The following is a 24,225-nucleotide window of genomic DNA, read 5'->3' as shown; positions in this document are numbered from 1 at the left end:
CGGGAGGGGCCAGGTGGGGGAACAGAGGATGGGCTGATACCCACCCCTGTGCCCACCACAGCCTCACGGCCCACAGTTCCTTTCAAAGTGCACGAAGTCATGCACTGGGCCACTAGTTGATAGATAAATGTAGTTATTGCCATTTTATTCTTCATACTTTTGATCTTTTTTCTTCTTTTTGAATAAGTCTCAAACATTTCTTATAATACTGTTTTGTTTTTTTAATTCTTTCTCATTGTAAGTATTACATATGTCACCTTTTCCCCCATTGTCCTCTCCCAGCCTGCCTGCCCCTGACCCCCAGCCCTGGCCTTCACCGCCCCCTTACTATTGTATCTATTGGCTATGCTTATATGCATACAAGTTCTTTGATTAATCTCTTATCCCCTCTCCACCCCTTCCCCCACCATCCCTCTGAGATTTGATGGTCTATTGGATGATTCTATTGGATGATGTGTCTCTGGATCTATTTATGTTGTTCATTATATTCCACCAATGAGTGAGAATATTTGATACTTATCTTTATCTGACTGGCTTATTTTGCTTAGCATAATGCTGTTGCAAATAGTAAGAGTTCTTTATTTTTTACCTCAGCGTAGTATTCCATTGTGTAGATGTACCACAGCTTTTTAATCCACTCATCTGCTGATGGGCACTTAGGCTGTTTCCAAATCTTAGCTACTGTAAATTGTGCTGCTATGAAGATAGGGGTACATATATCCTTTCTGATTGGTGTTTCTAGTTTCTTGGGATATATTCCTAGGAGTGGGATCACTGGGTCAAATGGGAGTTCCATTTTTAGTGTTTTGAGGAAACTCCATACTGTTCTCCACAGTGGCTGCACCAGTCTGCATTCCCACCAGCAGTGCACGAGGGTTTCTTTTACTCCGCATCCTCACCAGCACTTGTCGTTTGTTGATTTGTTGATGATAGCCATTCTGGCAGGTGTGAGATGGTATCTCATTGTCATTTTGATTTGCACCTCTCGGATGATTAGTGACTTTGAGCATGTTTTCGTATGTCTCTTGGCCTTCTGTATGTCCTCTTTCAAAAAGTATTTAGGTTGGTTGCCCATTTTTTGATTGGGTTATCTTCCTTTTGTTAAGTTGTATGAGTTTTCTGTAAATGTTGGAGAGTAAATCCTTATCATAGATAACATTGGCAAATATATTCTCCCATGCAGTGGGCTTTCATGTTTTGTTGATGGTTTCTTTTGCTGTGTACAAGCTTTTATTTTGATGTAGTCCCAGTTCTTTGTTTGCAAATAGACTTATTTGCAGAAAATTAATACAGAAAATGTTTATTTTCTCTTTAGTTTCCATTGCCCTAGGAGCTGTATCGTAAGATCTTAAGAGGAATCCACAAGCAGCAAAGTCTAATTTTAATTTTGTGATTATATTCTCTGTGCAATCCTATATAATAAAAGCCCAGTGACCAAATGGTGGAATGACCAGAACAACCAGTCGACCAGTCGCTATGAGCTGCCCCCTGGTGGTCAGTGCGCTCCCACAGTGGGAGCGCTGCTCTGCTGACCAGGATGAGCAGCACTCCCACAGCAGACTGATCCCCACAGGCCATGCCCCCCACCAGTGCACGAATCTGTGCACCTGGCCTTTAGTTTTTAATAAAATATGTGGTAATCATTAACTATTTACCTTGCTTCATGGGTATGAACAATTTCTTAAAATTAATAAAGTTAATTTTAAGCCCTAGCCTCTTTGGCTCAGTTGCCAGAGCATCTAACCTGTGGACCAAAGAGTCCTGGGTTTGATTCTAGTCAGGGGCATATACCTTAGTTGCAGGCTCCTCACCTGGCCTGGGCCCTGGTCAGGTCACTTACAGGAGGCAACCAATTGATGTGTTTCTCTCACATTGATGTTTCTCTCAGTTTTTCCCTCTCTCTTTCTCTCTCCCTAAAAAAATCAATGGAAAAATATCCTCGGGTGAGGCTTAACACCACCACCAAAAAAAGTTGTGTAATATCTACACTCATGTATCAATAATCTTAATGAAGATAAACTCTCTGTTCACTAATAAGCTAAACACAAAAGCTTTGTCTTCAAATTTTTCTTCACAATGGACAGATCTTTATTAATGTCAGGACAGTTATTATATACTTAGTATTAAAAAAAATCAAAGATTCCAGAGATTATAACATTATATACAACAGAAAACTTAATCATATATAAATTAGTTGTCTCATGATGATCCTCACAGCTTTTAGGATTACATTCCTGAAAAATGTTATATTTACTTACTTTTAATATGTCAAACATATTTTTTATTTTAGTGAGTATTTACAACTGTCAAGTAAATATGTATTCTAACATTAATATACTATAAATATGTGTGTGTATTGCAACCTGGGTCTAACTAACCTAGATGTGTTTCTCCTGGCTAGTCACTTTGATCAGATTACAGGTAGGCAGTCCAGATACCATTTTCTGCAGAATTTCAGATGTAGGTTATATCTGGGAATGTTAGAGCTGCTAGTGGAAGAGATTCGATCATTCACCTCAACTTCTTCATTTTGTGGATGAGATCCAGAGAAGTTGCAGCTTGTCCAAGGTCAGATAGATAATTAATGGAAGAACTAGGACTGAGATATTAAAATTCACTTATAACCTATGTGTTAGCTGTTTCTCTCTCCATTCCTCCATTGCCATTCGTCTCTACTCTGTTGCGGAATATTCCTTGCAACCTTGAGGTAGAGTAGTCAAGGAAATCAGGGCAATTTAGCCTGACCTCTATGCAAAGTCATCTTTAGGTAAAGTTATCTCTTAGCGTGTTGTTCTTTCCCTTGGAAGCTGATAGCTCTCTCTGGTAGTCTACAAGGCAAGGGCTAGTGAGTGCCCTGTCAACTTCACTTTAGATACAAATCCGCAAGGAAGTTCTATCCCCTCCCCTAGAACTTCCATTCCAGTCTTTCCCCGATTAAACACTCACTAACAAAGAAGGTTTACATAGTCCTTTTATTGTGGCTTAATTAGGTATCAAATAGGAAGACAAGGAGTTTTAACTAATGAGCCTTCCCCTTATATCATACAGTGTGGAAGAGGGATAAGTTTCACAGTCTTCACTTTTGGGAGGGGGATGTCCATCTCTCTCTGATCTTCATCTTCAGGGCCCCTTTAGCTTTTGGTGTACCCACCTACCTGCTTGGGAAATTACATCCATCACTCAAAAGACTGGGCCCTGGTCTTTACTTGTATTAAGAATTTGGCAAGATGCTAGTGGAGGCTTTTCTCTGCTTAACCTTTGCCTGCTTTGAAAAATGAAAGGACAGCCTATGGTCCTAGGAGTGGGATAAAGTTATAGAGTTCTGATTTCAGTTCATTTCCCTTTACACAATAGAATTGCACCCCGATTCGTAACAAATATCCTAATAGCAAATACAGATCATCATAGTAAATATTAATTTGCTTTCAAAGATGATATAATCTAGTTTCATATGAGAAAAGCTAGTTCTTAATAACATCATTTTGACCTTTTCCTTATGAAATAATACTGGCATTATACTAAGGAATTTTTGTAAAAATAATTTCATGAATTTGCATACATTATAAGGTTTTTATCCCTTCTACATTAGCCGAGAATGGGTTTCTTTTAGCCATTTTAGAAGGTAGTCATCTACTCAAAATAAGTTGTTTTTAACATCCAAATCCCCTGCCCAATAGAAGGGGTGGTGGAATGCCTTTTTTCATAGGTGTGCATATGTCCTTTATGATTGGTATTTCTGTCTTCTTGGGATATATTCCTAGAAGTGGGATTACTGGGTCAAATGGGAGTTCCATTTTAAATTTTTTTAGGAAAACTCCATACTGTTTTCCACAGTGGCTGCACCAGTCTGCATTCCCACCAACAGTGTACAATGGTTCCCTTTTCTCCACATCCTCGCCAGCACTTGTCATTTGTTGATTTGTTAATGATAGCCATCCTGACAAGTGTGAGATGGTAGCTCATCGTTGTTTTGATTTACATCTCTCGGCTGATTTGTGACTTTGAACATTTCTTCATATGTCTGTTGGCCTTCTGTATGTCCACTTTCAAAAAGTGTCTATATATGTCCTTTACCCATTTTTTGATTGGATTATTTGTCTTTCTTTTGTTAAGTTGTATGAGTTCCCTATAAACTTTGGAGATTAAACCCTTATTGGTGATAACATTTGCAAATATGTTCTCCCATGCAGTGGGCTTTCTTGTTGTTTTGTTGATGGGTTCTTTTGCTGTGCAGAAGCTTTTATTTTGATGTAGTTTCATTTGTTTATTTTCTCCTTCGTTTCTATTGTTCTAGGAGATGTGTCAGTGATCATATTGCTATGAGCTAAATCTGCTATTTTCCTGTCTATATATTCTAAGATTTTTGTGGTAGATTTTTATGGTTTCCCATCTTATGTTTAAGTCCTTCATCCATTTTGAGTTTGTTTTTGTATATGGTGTAAGTATGTGGTCTAGTTTCATTTTTTTGCATGTATCTGTCCAATTTTCCCAACATTTATTGAAGAGACTGTCTTGACTCCATTGTACGCTCTTGCCTCTTTGTCAAATATATATATATGTATTTTTTTTAATTAAAAATGTATTTTTATGGATTTCAGAGAGGGAGGGAAAGGGAGAGAAACATCAATGATGAGAAAGAATCATTGATTGGCTGCCTCTTGCACATTCCCTACTGGGGATCAAGCCCGCAACCCAGGCATGTGCCCTGACCTGGAATCGAACCCAGGACCCTTCAGTCCACAGGCTGACACTCTATTCACTGAGCCAAACCAGCTAGGGTTTGTCAAATATTAATTGAGCATAATGGTTTGGGTGGATTTCTGGTTCTGTTTTCTGCTCTACTGGTCTATATGTCTGTTCTTGTGCCAGTACCATGCAGTTTTGAGAACAGTGGCTTTGTAATATAACTTGATATCTGTAATGTGATCACTCCAACTTTGTTCTTTTTTTCTCAGGATTGCTGTGGCTATTCAGGGTCTTTTTTTTTTTTTTTTAATTCCATATAAATTTTTGGAGAGTTTGTTCTAGGTTTGTGAAATATGCCGTTGGTATGTTTAGGATATTAGGCTTTTATTATATAGAATGGCCATTTTTTACAACAGCCACAACACAAAAACAGGTTTCTTCCTCCTAACTCATTTGCTTATCTGTTCACCTCTAAAGATTCTGAGGAGAGGACAAGTTCTCATGAGTCCTGAAATGGCTGAAGAAAGTATACCTCTATCATTAATATATAAAGAGAGGATGCTAATGGGTGGGCATTGTGATATTTAAACCAGTCACAACCAAAATACAGAACCAGAGATGATGTTCAGATGAACATTTACTCATGAAAACAGGTGGAGGAAATAAGATAAATAAAACAAACTAGGTATCAACAACAGTTTTGCTTATTATTTTTGTCAGTCTTAAACATTTCAGCAAAAGTGTGAAATATCATCTGCTGGAATGCCATTGGTATTTTAATGGGGATTGCATTGAAGCTATAGATTGCTTTGGGTAGTATGGACATTTTAATGATGTTGATTCTACCAATCAATGAACACGGTATATTCTTCCACTTGTTTATATCTTCCTCTCTTTTTTTAACGTCCTGTAGTTTTCCAAGTATAGGACTTTTACCTCCTTAGTTAAGTTTATGCTCAGGTATCTTAATTTTTTTGATGCAATGGTAAATGGGATTTTTTTTTTTTTTCGGTGAGTTCATTATTGGTGTATAAAAATGCCATAGATTTCTGGATGATAATTTTGTATCCTGCTACATTGCCAAATTCATTTATTAAGTCTAATAATTTTTTGATGGAGTCTTTAGGGTTTTCTATGTACAATATGTCATCTGTGAATGACAGTTTTACTTCTTTTCCAATTTGGATGCCTTTTATTTCTTCTTTTTGTCTGATCGCTATGGCTAGCACTTCCGTGCTATGTCGAACAGGAGTGGTGAAAGTAGAAATCCCTGTCTTGTTCCTGTTCTTAGGTGAAATGGTTTTAGTTTTTACCCATCAAGTATGATGTTGGCTGTAGGTTTGTCATATAAGGCTTTTATTATGTTGAGGTGTGATCCCTCTGTTACCACTTTGCTGAGAGTATTTATCAAGAAAGGGTGTTGGATTTTGTCGAATGCTTTTTCTGCATCCATTGATATGATTATGTGGTTTTTGTCTCTCAATTTGTTTATATGATGTATCACGTTTATTGATTTGTGGATATTTTACCAGTCTTGCATCCCCAGTAAAAATCCCACTTGGTCATGGTGTATGTGTAGTACTGGTTTTATGTTTTAACATAGACTCCTTTAGTTTTCTCTTGTCTGAGAAGCTCTTTATGCTTTAATTCTAAATAAATTTGCTGGGTATAGTAATTGTGGTTGTAGGTCCTTGTTTTTTTCATCACTTTGCATATTTTGTGCCAACCCCTTCTCACTTGCAAAGATTCTGTTAAGAAATCATTTGATAATCTTATGGGAGATCCCTTCTAGATAAATGCTTATCTCTTGCTACTTTTAAGATTCTCTCTTTCAGCTTTAACCTTTGGCATTTTAATTATGATATGTCTTGGTGTAGGTATCTTTGAGTTCGTCTTTTTGAACTCTCTGCACTTCCTGGACTTGTATGTCTATTTCCTTCATCAGGTTAGGGAAATTTTCTTCATTAATTTTCAATTCCTCTCTTTCTTCTTCTTCAGATACACCTATGATGCAAATGTTAGGACACTTGATGTTGTCCCAGAAGCCCCTTAAACTATCCTCATATTTTTGGATTCTTTTTTTTGTTTGTTGCATGTCTTCTGCTACCTTATCTTTCAAATTAGACTTGATCCTTTGCTTCATATACTAGTAATCTGTTGATTCTCTCAAATGTATTCTTCATTTCAGTCTTGTTTTCTATCTCCATTTATAAAAAAAAAAAAAACCCCTCACTGGAGGATACGTTTATTAATTTGAGAGAGAGAGAAATATTGATGTAAGAGAAGCATCGATCGGTTGCCTCCTATACATGACCCTACTAGGGTTCGAATTCCAACCTAGGTAAGTGCCCTGATCAAGAATCAAACTGGCAACCTTTTGGTAAACGGGACGACACTCCAACCAACTGAGCCACCAATCCAGGGCTCTATCTCCATTTTTATATTTCCTGTCTCTATGTCGAAGTTCTCTCTGTGATCTTTGAGCATTTTTATAACCAGTGTTTCAAACTCTGCACCTAGTAGACTGCTTGTCTCCATTTTGTTTAGTTCTTTTCCTGGAGCTTTGTTCTGTTCTTTCATTTGAGTCATTTCTTTTGTCTCCTCATTTCTGCTGCCTCCTTGTGTTTGCTTCTAGTTATCAGGTAGAGCTGCTACGTATCCTGGTCTTGGTAGAGGGGCCTTACGTAGTAGGTGTTTGTGGGGCCCAATGGTGCACTCTCCCTGATCACCTGAGCTAAGTGCTCCAGATGTGTGGGTTGTGTGTGCCCTTCTGTTATAGTTGAGCCTTGATTGCTGGTGGACAGGACTAACCCTCAAGCTAATAGACTGTGAGGACTGGCCATGACTACAGTGGAGGAGCTGTTATGCAGGAGCTGACCCTATGGTGCAGGACCCGCTTTAGGAGGGCTCCGGTACCTGGTGAGTCTGCCCTTTGACTTATTTGTGGAGGTGGTTGGGTGGTGCTCTGGTGTAGACTGAAGTGGCCACCAGGTATGTTGGTTCTGGGGCCTCTTTGTAGGTGCAGGCCAAGGTTAGCTGCTGTCTATCTCCTTCCCAGGGCCGCTTGGTATCAGCTACAAAGTGATCTGCAGATGACTACCACTTGTGCTGGGTTTGGAAGTGCTTGGCTCGAGAGGCTAAGCTGCTAACTGAGGCCAGCTTCCACTAGTGCTGGGCTTGTGGCTACTTAGCAAGAAGAAGTATGGGGCATGCTGAGACCAGATGCTGCTTGTTTGGGGTTGTGAACCTTTGAGAGATTTTAGGAAAGTCCGCAGCATGAGCCAAGACAGGCCGTCTATATTGAAAAGCCACTGGAAAAAGCTTGGGTGGAAGGGGTCTCAGGGAATCACCAGGGCAGGGGGAACAGTGATAGCCAGATTGATGGAGGCTCAAGATATGGTTCGTGCCTGCACCTGCAGGGGGAGAGCTTAGCAAACAATGGCTTTTGCCAGCCCTTCTGTCTGGGAGAAAGCTGCCCCTCCGGTCCTCACCCTAACCTAAAGCCAGACATTTCAGTTCCTCCCTGTATGTCCCTGGCATTTTTTGAGCTGCTGCCTCAGTGCTGAAGTTCAGAGGGAATAACATCCTGTGCGCAGACACTGTAAAAGGGAGGACTGGGACTCTAGCAGCTCTCTTACCCACAATTTGTTCTGGTTTTCAGTCAGAAGTTATGGGGACTTCTCTTCCTAACAGTGAAACCCTGGGTTGGGGGAGCCTGGCATGAGGCTGGGACCCCTTGCTACTCAGGAGCATCTCTGCAACTGAGATATCCCTGCACATTCTCAACCACCAAACATGGATGTAGGACCAGCCCCTTTCGCATATCTGCCCCTCCTACCAATCTCAACATGGCTTCTTCTATATATTCTTAGTTATAGGACTTCGGTTCAGCTAGACTTCAGGTAGTTTTCAATGATGGCTGTTCTGGAATTTAGTTGTAATTTTGATGTGGTCATGGGAGGAGGTGAATACAGCATTTACCTATTCTGCCATCTTGACCAGAAGCTTCTCTTGCATGTCATTTTTAATTAAAAATAGTCTATTTCCCTAAAAAATTAAAATGTGATTGGCATGCTTTGTTAAAATCAAATATAGTAATATCTTACCTGTAGCCCTTGACCATGGACCATTTGAAGTTGTTCTTGAATTTTTCTTAGTTCTTCTTGCTGCCGATGAATATTCGCCTCTATCATTCGTGTCCGTTGTTCCAATTGGTCTTTCAGATGCTGCATGGCTCCTAATTGTGCTGAAAACTGAAACTGAAGTATCATGAATGAAGAAAGTGTAAAGTATTTTAGAATTACTTATTTCTCATAATTGTGCAATGAGAAAAGCAAGCAGTATATCATGAGCTAAGAATGTCTTGCCAGTTATCAAAGGATGCCTATCAGCTAATTTACCCATCTTTGCTTGCCTTTGTCATACTGGAGCTGGACTCTACAAATAGTTCTCCTTTGCCAGCAGGCACAAACTGAGTGACACCAGTTTATGGTGCTGGAGGATACTACAAAGGGAGGTGCTTATCTTTCTGGTTCTGGTGTTCTTCCTTCTTGCTCTTCTGCCAGTGGATAGCTTCCTACTAGGTCTCATTCACCCTAGCAGGTAGTTCTCCAGCAAGTCTCACTAGGATCCAAGTGGTTAGCTTCCCAGCAAATTTTATTGGTACCCCAGCAGGTGGCTTCCTTTTCTCTAGCCCTAGTCTGTGACACCTCAGTGAACTTCTCTACCATCCATTGGCTACAGCCACATCTCCCCCAGTGGGATTTGAGTCTCAGCCTGGCCTAGAAGAGAAGTTTAGGGGAGGGGTTGAGGAAGTCTTCCAAGTTGTTCCTTCCTTGGGTACTCTCCCTTTCACTATGGTTAGAGTTGCTCTCTATATCTGTTATCTCTGTAGTCTTAAGAATTTAGTAGTTAATCCCTCTTACTAATTAACAACCTATATATATAAAAGCCTAAGCAACCAAATGACTGGTCACTATGATGCACACTGACTACCAGGGGGCAGACGCTCAAAACATGAGCTGCCCCTTGGTGGTCAGTGCGCTCCCACAGTGGGAGCGCCGCTCAGCTGACAGACGGGTGCCAGACACAGGGCTCATGGCTGGTCACCGCAGCTCAGAGACCGCAGCAGAGTGGCAGCGAGTCTACTGAGCGGCGGTGGCGGCAGGCGCAGTGGGGCAGGGATGAGCAGGAGTGGCAGGCAGGAGCAGCAGGCAGCTTTGGACTGCCAGTTTCTTCCTCATCCCCGCAGTCTATGCCGAATCCGTGCACCGGGCCTCTAGTGTTTTATAATACCCCTGTTCATATTTTTGACTCCCGAATGCATCTTGACTGATTAAAAGTACACAGTGACGTTAAAAAACCTGAGATCATATTGTAGATCCATCACTTGTTAGAACAAATTACTTAATTTGATTTCTACCCTTTAACAATGGAAAAAGTAGCCTGCATGTAGAGTTATTCTTATCAAATTCTGACATCCTCAGAATATCCTCTTTGTGCACATCATTAGGAACTTACAAAAATCTGACAGATAACCAACCATAATATATTTCTCATATTTTCAACTGAAAGTATTCTTGGGTTAAGTACAAAACATAAGCTTTTAAAGACTAAGCAATTATGAATTAATGAATACATACATGAATGAAAAAAAGTTATTCTATTAACAGGGCTTTCAGTCTTACTTATTTCTCTATGGTTTACCTGAGTGATAAGCAGTTTTTATTTACCACTGCTTGAAATTGAGCCATATTTGGGGATTCACTACTTAAGTCTACACTTAATTATTTTAATTACACTCATTTAATTTTTTCCATGAATATTCAGCACAGGATACAGTATAAGAGCAGGAAGAATTTTATTTTATTGGAAATCTGACTGAGTCTTAAAATAGTCTTCCAAGAGTGAACTGCATCTAAAAGTGAGAAATGCCCCCCAAAAGCTTTTAGTCAGCTTCAAAAGTTTGCATTGAGGATACAGAATATTACTTTTCAAAGTATACAAACCCTTAACTTCTGAAGTTGATAATAACCAGACCATATATTAGATTACATATGGTGTTAGAAAATACTACAAATGTAGTACCTCAACTCTCTCATTCCTTTATTTTTTTAAATATTATTCAAAATGTTATATAAAAATATATTTTATCCTAAGTAAATTTATTTATACCTTTGGATAATTACATTGCACCACTTACAGAACTTCTATTAAGTACAAATAAGAAAACAGAAACAAACAAAATAAATAAAATCATAGAACTAAGAGGCAAAGTATCTTTATGAACAAAACATATGAGATTTGAACACTTAACATTTTTGACACAGCAGATATTCTTTACTTCATGAACATATCCCTTTAAAATGTTAAATGCTTATTTAGTATCTTGAGATTAATGAACTAATATTGGAAGTATGTCTAAATTTTTACATAAAAATTGTTAACTTTCAGAATAAAAAGCATTTGAGGACTCAATGATGTTAAAAACTGTGACAACTGCATATAATATTTAATAACACAATGCTATTATAAACACCTTACATGATCATACATTGTTAAAAGTCAAAATTATGACGTTTAAGAAATTTAATGCATTGTCAATATATGTATATCAGTATTAATAAGTAAATAAATGCCATATAAAGCAAAGGTATTTTTTTTTAAAAAAATACTGTTTTTATCTATCATTATTTGAAATTAAGACATTGTTAAGTGAAGGTATATTTAATGCTAAACAAACCAGTAAGAAAATTTTGGATTATTTTACTACTAGTCAGTAATTTTTTTAATGTGTCTGAGGCACTGAATGAGTACGGAATCATAAATTACACGCTGGGAATTTATAATAAAAAGCAATTTCTTGTCACTTTTGTAATACTTCTCCTTTGTCTTGTTAACTTCTGTATTTAGGCCTCCTTCAGGACTCAGATTAAGCAAAAATTCTTCCAGAATGTTTTCCTTCACTTTCTCAGGCTGCACTGTATCCATCTAATGTGCACACCTATCGGGCTATATATCCTGAATATAGACTATGTATTGAACTGCAGTTCTCGTCATTGTAAAAAAATATTTTAGTATAGATATTACATATTTTGTACTATCACCACCTGCAATATCTGATACATACAAGAAATTCAATAAATGTTCTATTTGTGAACAAATGAATGAATGCATGAAAATTACTTGATTCTTCCATTATCCATAGGAAGAACAAAATGAACAACTATATTTCATCTGTAACACATTTCTGTCTGCAGTGTTTCTCAATTGAGGTGTTATAGCATATTAAGCAGGTAATTCTTTGTTGTACAAAACTGTCATGAATCTTGAAAGATAATTAGCATCCCTGGTCCTTGCTTACTAAACTAAGGGCCAGTGGTACCCCCAAAACAATGACAATCAAAAATATCCCCAGATATTCTAAATGCCCACAGTTGAGATTACTGCATCTGTAAGAATATTTTTAAAATCTGTACTAACTTAAAAACAATTTATTATTTCAAAACACTCAACTGAAACAAACAAACAAAAATACCTGGGACATGCCTTGTGGAACTGGTAAATTTGTGGCTTGAGACATCACTGGCTGTGTTAATGATTGACCAACAGACTGGGAATTTATCGACTAGAAGCAAAATAGAAAACAACACTGGAGTGATGATCATTCCCATACATGAATATTTCCACCAGAAATACCACCATGGTATCTTTATAACTGAATTACAATTTGCCTCACACTTTTTTAGCTGAGTACAGGCATGTCTTCCCCTCTACATTGAAAATGCCTATTCCCTACTCATGTTTTTATCTTCCAAGGCATCTGCCACATTACCCTGCATGGGCTCTCAATAAAAGCTGACTAGGTTTAATTGGAAGTCATTAGTATTTAAACTCAGATGAACTATTTTAATCTTTATAGAATGGGAAAATGAACCAATGAGTTTCTAAAGACTTGGATGACTGTTTTCCCCTTTTAATAAATCTTTATGCAGAAGAATATTAACAAAAGAATTACCTGAATACTAAATGATGACCTCCTTTGTGCCATCTTTTCATGAGCTGGTAAATGCTGTCTGGGAGGAGTGCTAGTATCCGTTGGGATCTTTGTTGGTGTTGCTGAGATTAGTCAACAAAAACAGAAGAGAATTAGTACTTTATAAAATACAGTTTTCAAAAATGAATCTTAAAACATACTTCAGTGAATAAAAATAAGGTTTTTGAGTTCCTTTTCTAAATTATTCAATAAAAGTGAAATCTATAACAATAAGATGATTCTTTTTAATTACTCCTTTTTTAAGGACAAAGAAAGGTTTGAAATAAAAAAACTTCAAATATAATAATGATTATGACTCCTACAACTCAATAATAAAAAAATGAATTCAACTGAAAAATGGCCCAAGAAATTGAATAGACATTTCTCTAAAGAAGACATACAAAAGACCAACCAGTATATGAAAAAATGCTCAACATCACAATCATAAGAGAAATGCAAATCAAAACCATAATAAGATATTACCTCACACCAGTCAGGATGGCTATTAATTAAAAAAACAAAACACAAAATAGACAAGTGTTTGCAAGAATGTGAAGTAACTAGAATTCTTGCACACTGTTAGTAGGGATACAAAACAGTACAGCAATTGGAAAACAGGGTGGAGGTTTCGCAAAAAAAATTAAAAACAGAACTACCATATACGATCCACCAATCCCATTTGCTTTCAAGCTAGAGTACTCACAGGATGGGTCTGAGACTGCAGTGTGAGATGATTTTCTTGAACTACGGGAGGAAGCAGAAGGGGTTGGGCTGTGATCAAACCTTTCCAATGCTTCCTTGAGACTGACTGTGTTTATACGGTTATCAGACCCAGAATCTTGGCTCTAAGGAGGAAGAGTAAAATAAATGTTTTCTTGTGGTTCAGTTCAGAGACCCCAAATTATCAATATTGCTTACTAAGCCTTCTCCCCCAAAATCAGTTTTCACTCATAACAAAGCAATGATATTTGTGTATTAAATAAAAAAATAAAAATTTATTTTTTATAGCCAGATGGTTTTGGCTTCATTCTCGATTTAAAGAAACAACAGATGCAAAAGAATGAAGGTGTACTCTTACCATATACCATACGCAAAAACTCAAAATGGATCAAAGACCTACCTAATCATAAGAGCTAAAAACTATGAAACTTCCAGAAGGAGCAAAGTTTTATGACCTTGGATTGGCCAATAACTTCTTATATTTGACTTTAAATGCACAAGCAACAAAAGTGCACCAGAGAAAAGTATAGCAGAGTGGAAAGGCAACCCATGGAATGAGACAAAACATTTGCAAGTCATTTACCTGATAAGAAATTAATACCCAGAACATATAAAAAACTATATAATTCAACAGCAAAAACCCCCAAATAATCCAGTTAAAAAACCAGTAACGATCTTGCAGACATTTCTCCAAAGAAGATATAGAGATAATCAATAAAGAAAAGATGCTCAACATCAACAATCATTAGGGAAACACAAATCAAAACCACAATAATATATTACTTCACATCCATCAGAATGGCTATTATGGGGGGGGGGGGGAGACACACAGAAAATAACCAGTATTGGGTGAGAATATGAAGAAATTGGAATTCTTGTGCACTGCTGATGGAAATGTAAACTAATGCGGCTACTATGAAAAACAGTAAGATGGTTGCTTAAAAATTAAACATAAAGCCCAATAGTGGCTCAATTGGTTGGAGCATCATCTGTGCATTGAAGTTTGTCAGTTCGATTCCCAGTCAGAGCACATACCAGGGTTTTGGGCTTGACCCCACCTGGGTGCATACAGAAGGCAACTGATCAATGTTTCTCTCTCACATCAATGTCTCTGTCTGTCTGTCTCTCTCTCCTCCCCTTTTCCACCCTCTAAGCATATCCTTGGGTGAGGATAGATAGATAGATAGATAGATAGATAGATAGATAGATAAAAAAAGATAATTTGCCCAGCTGGTATAGCTCAGTGGCTGAGTGTCGACCCATGAACCAGGAGGTCACAGTTGAATTCCCAGTCAGGGCACCTGAGGGGTTGTGAGCTCAATCCCCTAGTGGTGATGACTGCACACCAGTGTGAATGTATTTAATGCCACTGAACCTGTACACTTAATACTGGATAAAATGGTAAATTTTGTTATGTGTATTTATCACATTAAAGCAATAAAGTGTAAAAAATAAACATCAGAATAAAGATGGCACTTTATATAAACAAGGTACTATAAGCATCTTTGTAAATTCAGCATATGATTGCTCAAAATCTTCCTCTTCACTCTAACACTGACTTTTCTACAGAATTTCAATATCCATGTGGATGATTCATCCAAAAGTCTGTACTGGCCTCTCAGCTTTCTAGGAACTCATCTCCAACAACGTTTTCCTCTACTCCACGTTAGGTGTAATCCCTACACTTCCTAGGACAACTTAGCTTTCTGGTTTTACTCCTACCTCACGGCTATTTCATGCCCAATGTTTAGCATTTGATTGTTATCTCTCTCTACATCCATTCCTTTGGTTATCAAATTTAGACTTGTGACTTTAAAACCACCCTACACTGAAGTTTCTCAAAAATATATCTCAAATGGACCTAACTCCCAGTAGAACATGGTGGTAACAATAATCATGGTGAGAAAGTGGACGGAGTATGATTTGGAAGTAGGGCTAGTTGAATTTACTAGGATTGGACACTGGCATGAGGGAAAATGAAGACGCAAAGGGGAACAATCTATATTACTTTAGTTTCTATAATGGTCCTCATTTCCAGGAACCCTAGATTTAAAGCACTTTTCTCAGAAAATTTGTTTTATTAGAACATACTGGATATTCTTCCTCTACATATACAAAGCTTCTTTAAAACATTCTTTCATGTGGGATCCATGAGAGCAGAGAACTTGTCTGTGTTATTCACTGCTGCATTCTTACCATCTAGACGCAGCGGTTCTCAACCTGTGGGTCGCGACCATCGGAAAACACATATAGCATATCAGATATTTACATTACGATTCATAACAGTAGCAAAATTACAGTTATAAAGTAGCAACAAAAATAATTTTATGGTTGGGGGTCACCACCACATGAGGAACTGTATTAAAGGGTTGCGGCATTAGGAAGGTTGAGAACCACTGATTAGAGCAGCCGTGGGCAAACTACGGCCCGCGGGCCGGATCCGGCCCGTTTGAAATGAATAAAACTAAAAAAAAAAAAAAAAGACCGTACCCTTTTATGTAATGATGTTTACTTTGAATTTATATTAGTTCACACAAACACTCCATCCATGCTTTTGTTCCGGCCCTCCGGTCCAGTTTAAGAACCCATTGTGGCCCTCGAGTCAAAAAGTTTGCCCACCCCTGGATTAGAGCCATGTCTGGTACTTCCTGGCACACAGAAGGTACTTAATAAGGTTTACTGAATGACTGAAAAATATCACCCATACTGTCCCTGGCACACTGCCTGTTTAACACACTTTTTATATAGATTCTTGCCTCTTCTCATTCCACTTATTTCTGCCAGTCGAAAATACCTGTGGTAGGCAATTTCTGACATGCCTCATGATGATTCCTTCCTTGTGGTATTCACTCCCTTATATAATCCCTCCCCTTGAGTGTAGGCTGGACCTGGTGATTTGCTTCTCATGTACAGAACAGCAAGAGAGATGTGATATCACTTCTGTGATTAGGTTACCAAAGATTTTGACTTTCATCTTGCTGGTTTTCTCTCCCTGGATCTTCTTGCATACTTGCTCTGATGGAAAGGACCACCTGGAATGGAACTGAGGGTGACCTCTGGCCATCAGTCAGCAAGGAATCAAGAACTCAGTCCAAATGCCCATGAGGAATCAGATCCTTCCAACAATCAAAGCGAGCCTGGGGCAGGTTCTGCCCCAGGTGAACGTTGGATAACTGTGGCCTCCACACACCTGATTACACCTTGTAAGAGACCCAGGCTGACACCTTGACTGTAGCCTCCTGACCAATTCTGAACCAGAGGCCCCAACTAAACTGTGCCTGGATTCTTAACCACAGAAACTAGGAGTTAATAACTATTATTTTACATCATTAAGTTTTGTTACACAGCCATAGGTAACTAATACACTACACTTCTACATGATATAATGAAAAGAGAAACCAGAGTTCAAATTCTGACCATAACTTCCCAGCCATCTGTCTTTTTATTTATATTTTTATTTTTTTAAATATATATTTGTTACTGATTTCAGAGAGGAAGGGAGAGGAGAGATAGAAACATCAATGATGAGAGAGAATCATCTATCAGCTACCTCCTGCACGCTCCCCACTGGGATAGAGCCCACAATCTGGGCATGTGCCCCGACTGGGAATCGAACCATGACCTCCTGGTTCATTAAGTTGATGCTCAACCACTGAGCCATGCTAGCCGGGATGGATAGAAACATCAATGATGAGAATCAACCCAAACATGTGCCCTGACCAGGAATCTAACTGTGACCTTCTGGTTCATAGGTCGATGCTCAATCACTGAACCACACCAGCCAGGAGCCAGTCATGCGTCTTTAGGGGAGGTTTCCCCCCACCCTTAAAGCCTTAGTTTCAATATTTTGAAAGTAGGGATATTGCCTACCACATAAGGATGTTTGAGGAGTAAAAGATATTTTGTAACTCATATAAAGAACCTACCCAGACCCTAACATATTATAGACAATTAATAAATGGTAGTTTAAATGTGAGATCTTACATGTCACTCATCCAATTATCACTAGCAGGCCCTTCAAATCTTTTTTAGAAGCAGATGATGTTTTAAAATATTAAAGTAAAAATTTATAACCCTGTCACAAGTGAGAAAATAAAATATTTGAAAAATAATTTTCCTATAAATTAGTGAATCTTGTCTTTCATTGCAAAGAAATAATTAAAAAAAACAAAACACAAAAAACCTGCAAGATACATACTTTGTCAGCAGCCATCTCAGGAAGAGACTCTTCAATGCCAAGTTCTCGTCGTCTTTCAGCCCTAACTTCTGCATAACTACAAATGAAAAAACATATAATTTTAGTGTTTCATCATTCATTTCAAATAATGCACAGGTGTACTCATTCACTGTTTGCTATGTGTCTTACTTGCTCATTACTAAGTCCAGACTATTTTTCATGCACTACACAAAGCTACAACATATGTACAATTAAAAGACAATGTACAATATCTTAATTAAAACTGCATTTTTCTAGGTATCTAAATTGAATTTTTCAAGGTATCTAATGTAAATGATTTGTAAATGCACAGTTCTTAAATTCAAATATATTAAATTTAAAAAGAGTATGCTTGTCTACTCAGTTTTTTTAAAACATATTTTTATTGATTTCAGAGAGGAAGGGAGAGGGGAGAGAGAGATAGAAACATCAATGATGAGAGAGAATCATTGAAAGGCTGCCTGCCTCCTGCATGCCCCTACTGGGAATCGAGCTCACAACCCTGGCATGTGCCCTTGACCGGAATTGAACCCGGGACCCTTCAGTCCACAGGCTGACGAACACTTTATCCTCTGAACCAAACAAGCTAGGGCTCAGTTTTCCTTTTATACAACTGACTCTGGTACAAAAAAAAAATAGTTACAACTTCTGCTCTAAACCATAAAATTTATGTCAAGAATTATATGTATATACTAGAGGCCCGGTGCACAAAAATTTGTGCACTCGGGGGGGGGGTCCCTCAGCCTGGCCTATGCCCTCTTGAAGTCTAGGACCCCTCAGAGGATGTCCACCTGCTGGCTTAGGCCCGCTCCCTGGGGGATTGGGCCCAAGCTGGCAGTCAGACATCCCTCTGGCAGCCCGGCAGCCCTCGGGGGATGTCCACTTACCAGCAGGGAGCAGACCTAAGCTGCAGTCGGACATCCTTATCGCTGAGGAGGCGGGAGAGGCTCCCACCACCACCACTGTGCTGGCAGCCATCAGCCTGGCTTGTGGCTGAGCAGAGCTCCCGCTGTGGGAGCGCACTGACCACCAGGGGACAGCTCCTGCATTGAGCATCTGCCCCCTGGTGGTCAGTGTGTGTGTCATAGTGACCAGTCATTCCCAGTCGTTCTGCTGTTAGGGTCAATTTGCATATTGCCCTTTTATTATATAGGATAGAGGCCTGGTGCACGGGTGGGGGCCGGCTGGTTTGCCCTGAAGGGTGTCCTGGATCAGGGTGGGGGTCCCACTGGGGTGCCTGGCCAGCCTGGGTGGGGGGCTGATGGCTGTTTGCAGGTTGGTCACACCCCCTTCAAGGTGGGGGTCCCCACTGGGGTGCCTTGCCAGCCTGGGTGAGGGGCTGATGGCTGTTTGCAGGTTGGTCACACCCCCTTCAGGGTGGGGGTCCCCACTGGGGTGCCTGGCCAGCCTGGGTGAGGGGCTGATGGCTGTTTGCAGGCTGGTCAAGCCCCCCCAGTGGGGACCCTCACCCCATGGAGGTTTGGCCAGCCTGGGTGAGGGGCTGATGGCTGTTTGTAGGTTGGTCACACCCCCTTCAGGGTGGGGGTCCCCACTGGGGTGCCTGGCCAGTCTGGGTAAGGGGCTGAGGGCCGTTTTCAGGCTGACCAAGCCCCCCCGGCGACGGAAGCTCCTAGCCTCTCCTTTTATTTTCTTTTTTTTATTCTGGGATTTATTTACCTTCTGTAATTGAAACTTTGTAGCCTTGAGAGGAGCTCAGAGCCAGCCAGGGCGGATGGGAGGGAAGCTTGGCTTCCTCCATCGCCAGGGGCAACCCAAGCCTCCTGCTTGCTCCAGCTCCATGGCTGCCGGCTGCCATCTTGGTTGGGTTAATTTGCATACAGTCGCTCTGATTAGCTGGTGGGCGTGGCTTAAGGCATAGCGAAGGTATGGTCAATTTGCATGCTTGTCTTTTATTAGTGTAGATATGTACATATATACACGCATATATATGTGCGTGTGTGTATATATATATGTGTGTGTGTTTGTGTGTATATATGTCTGCATTCTCTTTCAATATAATGTAAGTAAATTTAATAATATATTGAAACTGTGTATCAAAAATAAAGAAAATCACTCAGTAGTTCATTAAAAGTCATGCATTTGCATATAAGCCAAACCAATGGACATGGACAACAGGAGGATGAGAGCATGAGTGGGGGGGGGAGGATAGGGGCTAATGGGGGGGGATAAGGACACATTTGTAATACCTTAACTAATAAAGAATTTAAAGATTAAAAAAAAAAGTCATGCATATACACTGCACTGTCAATATCATTATGGATGTTACTATAGTTGAGAAATTTTGTAAAATAATTTACCTTACTACAGTGTGAGTACAAACAATAAACTCTGGCCTTGAATTCCACTGGTGATAAGTGATATAGTAATGAGTTTGAAGCCAAATCCACTGTTGTCCTTTGGTCAGGAACCTGTAATAACATGATTTGCCTTTCCCATACTGCATCACTAAGAAGAGAAAAAATTTTTTGATTCATATAAGTTATGAATCTGTCTTTTAGCAAAAGCTATCATTTATATTTATATTTATATCTATACAGTATATACAATTCTTCTGGCTTTTTAATAACATATATATCAATTATAAAATGCTATTCTATAGAGATAGCTTAAAGTCTCAAGCAATTAATCTTCCACAGTGTCCAACTCAGAGCCAATTACTGCTGATCTTAGATACTTTTCATACACAATAAATTTTCAAATACTCAAGAATAAAGTATTCACATACTGACTTCCTCCTGGCCAGATATACTAAGGATAACAATAAGTAATCACACCTGTACTCTGGCAGGTGCAGCATCTTTGAAACATTTAATTCTAAACCCTAACAGACCAAAATCAGATTAACTTAATTATTTGAACTGGTAAGTACAGTATTCCCCAAAATAGTCTTCATAGATTGTAAGTTCTGCAGCTTTTTAATAGACATTAAGCCAAAAAGGGGGAGAGGTTGTGGTTAAATTAATTTGGGAAACTATGTTAAATAGGTTTATTTAATTTTTTAAATAATTTACTTTTTATTTTTATTGAATTTATTGGGGTGCCATTGGTTAATAAAATTATATATTTCAGGTGTCCAATTCTCTAATACATCATCTGTATATTGTACTGTGTGTTTGCCACCCCAAGTCAAATCTCCTTTCATCACCATTTATTATCCCTCTGCCTCTTCTACCTTCTCCTATCCCCCTTTACCTCCGGTAATCACGATACTGATGTCTGTGTCTATGAGGGGGTTTTATTTGCGTGGTTTTTTTGTTTTTGTTTTTTTTTGCTTAATCCCTTCACCTTTTTCACTCAGTCCCCCAACACCCTCCCTCTTTGACAGCTGTCAGTTTGTTCTCTGTAACATGAGCCTGTCTCTATTTTGTTTGTTTATTTTGTTCATTGGAGTCCACATATAAATGAAATCATATGGTACTTGTCTCTCTCTGACTGATTTATTTCACTAGCGTAATATTCTTCAGGACGATCCATGCTCTAGCAGAAGGTAAGATTTTCTTGTTTTTTTTCCTGCAGCCAAGTAGTATTCCATTGTGTAAATGTACCACAGCTTTTTTTTTAAACTCCTACTATTATGGAATGTTTATGATTTCAGATGTAATGAAAACCTATTACTTTAAATGGGATTTGCAAGGTGTTCCACCCAGTTTGTCAATCAAAAGAACTTACACAACATTCACAAAGTAAGTTGTATTCATGAAATGTTATCATATTTTTAAGAAAATATTAGCATTCTAGCTTCCTGTGTTCAATGCTACTTTCTGGTGTTGTTATTTTTAATGTTTTTCTTTTTTATGGAATGTATTAGGGTAATATGGCTAATAAAGTTATATAGTTCTCAGGTGTATATCACCATTTATCCTCCCTATACCCTCTTCTACATCCCCCCCACCCCCCACCCTCCTTTCCCTCTGGCAATTACCACTCTGCTATCTGTGTCTATTAGTCTTCTTTTTTTAAAATTAATCCCTTCAACCTGCCCCTCCAACCTAGTTCCCTTTGACAGCTGTCAGTCTGATCTCTGTGAGTCTGTTTCTATTTTGTTAATTTATTTTGTTCGTTAGATTCTACATTTGAGTGAAATCATATGGTACTTGTCTTTCTCTGATTGGCTTATTTCATTTAGCATAATGCTCTCAAGTCCATCCATGCTGTTGCAAAGAGTAACCTTTCCCTTTTTTTTACAGCCAGGTAGTATTCCATTATGTAAATGTACCATGGTTTTTTTATCCACTCTATTGATGGGAACTTGGGCTGCTTCCAAATCTTAGATATTGTAAATAACACTGTAATGAACATAGGGGTGCATATATTCTTTCCAATTAGTGTTTTGTGTTTCTTTGGATATATTCCCAGAAGTGAAATCACTGGGTCATAAGGCAGTTCCATTTTTAATTTTTTGAGGAAACTCCACATTGTTTTCCACAGTGACTACACCAATCTGCATTCCCACCAACAGTGCACAAGGGTTCCCTTTTCTCCACATTCTCGCCAAAACTTGTTTGCCGATTGATTTATTGATGATAGCCATTCTGACAGTGTGAGGTAATATCTCATTGTGGTTTTAATTTACATTTTTCTGATGATCTTTTCATATGTCTATTGGCCATCTGTATGTCCTCTTTTGAGAAGTGTCCATTCCTATCCTTTGCCCATTTTTCAAACTGGATTGTCTTTTTGGTGTTGTTTTGTAAGTTCTTTATAAATTTTGGATATTTACCCCTTATCACATGAGTCATTGGCAAATATGTTCTCAGTGGGTTATCTTTTCATTTAGTAGATGGTTTCCTTTGTGCAAAAACATTTTAGTTTGATGTATTCCCATTTGTTTATTTTTTCTTGTTTGCCCGAGGAGATATATATTAAAAAAAATACTGCTATGAGAAATGTCCAAAATTTTACTGCTTATGGTTTTTTTCCTATGATTTTTATGGTTTTGAGCCTAACATTTATAAGTCTTTAACCCATTTTGAGTTTATGCTTGTGCACAGTGTAAGAAAATGGTCTAGTTTCATCTTTTTGCATGTATCTGTCCAATTTTCCCAACAATTATGGAATAGACTATCTTTAGTTCCTTGTATGTTTTTGCCTCCTTGGTCAAATATTGAGTGTGAAAGTGTGGGTTTATTTCTGGGTCCTCTATTCTGTTCCATTAATTTATGCTAGTACCATGCTGTTTTGATTACTATGGCCTTATAGTATATTAGTTTGGTACCAGGTACCATGATTCTTCCAACTTTGTTCTTCTTTCTCAAGATTGCTGTGGCTATCCTGGGTCTTTTGTTGCTCCACATACATTTTTGGAATATTTGTTCTAATTCTGTGAAATACACCATTAGTATATTGATAGGAATTGCATTGAATCTATAGATTGCATTCGGCTGTATGGACATTTTAATGGTGTTAATTCTTTCTATCTTTGAAAAGGATGACATATGCTTCCACTTATTTGTGTCTTCTTCAATTTCTTTCTTCGATGTCATAATTTTCCTAGTACAGGTCTCTTACTTCCATTAAATTTATTCCTAGGCATTTTTTTTTAAAGCAACTGTGAATGGGATCATTTTCTTAGTTTCTCTTTCTAATAGTTCAGTATTGGTGTATAGAAATGCAATTGATTTCTGGATATTTATTTTATATCATGCTTCTTTACTAAATTCATTTATTGGTTCTAGTTAATTTTTTTGTGTGAAATCTACTTTAGGGTTCTGTATATGATAGTATCATGTCATCTGGTGACAGTTCTATTTTTTCCTTTCCAATTTAGATGCCTTTTTTCTTCTTCTTGTCTGATTGCTGTGGCTAAGATTTCCATTACTATGTTAAATAAGAGTAATGAAAGTAGACATAGCTTATTCCTGATCTTAAAGGAAAATACTTGTAGTTTTTCCCAGTGGGCATGATGTTGGCTGTAGATTTGTCATATGTGACCTTTATTACATTGAGATATGTTTCCTCTACTCCCACTTTGCTGAGTTTTTAAATAAAAAATGGGCTCTAGCCTTTTCTGCTCAGTGGATAGAGCGTCAGCCTGTGGACTGAGGTCCTGGGTTTGATTCCAGTCAAGGGCACATGCCCAGTAAGGGGCATGCAGGAGGCAGCCAATCAATGATTCTCTCTCATCATTAATGTTTCTATCTCTGTCTCCCTCTCCCTTCCTCTCTGAAACCAATAAAAAGATATTTTAAATAATAATAAATGGGTGCTGGATTTCATAAAATGACTTTTTTCCATCTATTGATATGATCGTGTGGTTTTCATCCTTCAGCTTTTTATGTGGTGTATCACATTTATTGATTTGGAGATACCTGTACCAACCTGCATCCCCAGAATAAATCCCACTTAATGGTGTATGATCTTTTCAGTGTATTGCTGAATCCAGTTTGCTAATATTTTGTTGAGGATTTTAGCATCTATGTTCATCAGGGAATTGACCTATAATTTTTCTTCTTTGTAGTGTCTTTATCTGGTTTTGAAATTAGGATAATGTTGGCCTCTTAAAATGAGCTTGCGAGTTTTTCCTCATCTAGAATTCTCTGGAATGGTT

General features: G+C 38.4%; 1 protein-coding gene across 7 annotated transcripts in view; it reads right to left on the bottom strand.

Annotated features, from left to right (window-relative positions):
* The window catches only part of CLOCK (clock circadian regulator), a 139,163-nt gene that overhangs the window by 8,272 nt on the left and 106,666 nt on the right, over positions 1-24,225 (bottom strand). For 5 of the 7 annotated variants that reach the window (XM_023758262.1, XM_023758259.1, XM_023758258.1 and 2 more), the window contains 6 exons: positions 19,976-20,123; positions 17,640-17,715; positions 13,425-13,566; positions 12,704-12,804; positions 12,224-12,313; positions 8,793-8,945 (listed from right to left, as the gene is read on the bottom strand). In XM_023758262.1, coding sequence (XP_023614030.1) covers positions 8,793-8,945; positions 12,224-12,313; positions 12,704-12,804; positions 13,425-13,566; positions 17,640-17,715; positions 19,976-20,123 — 710 coding nt within the window. The remainder of the gene's footprint in view (positions 1-8,792; positions 8,946-12,223; positions 12,314-12,703; positions 12,805-13,424; positions 13,567-17,639; positions 17,716-19,975; positions 20,124-24,225) is intronic. The other 2 variants (XM_023758260.1, XM_023758261.1) reach the window with 2 other exon arrangements.

Source organism: Myotis lucifugus, unplaced genomic scaffold, assembly GCF_000147115.1.
Source record: "Myotis lucifugus unplaced genomic scaffold, Myoluc2.0 scaffold_127, whole genome shotgun sequence".
Classification (NCBI taxonomy): Eukaryota; Metazoa; Chordata; class Mammalia; order Chiroptera; family Vespertilionidae; genus Myotis; species Myotis lucifugus.
Note: the sequence above shows the minus strand (reverse complement) of the source record. Positions and strands in the feature narration are given on the sequence as shown.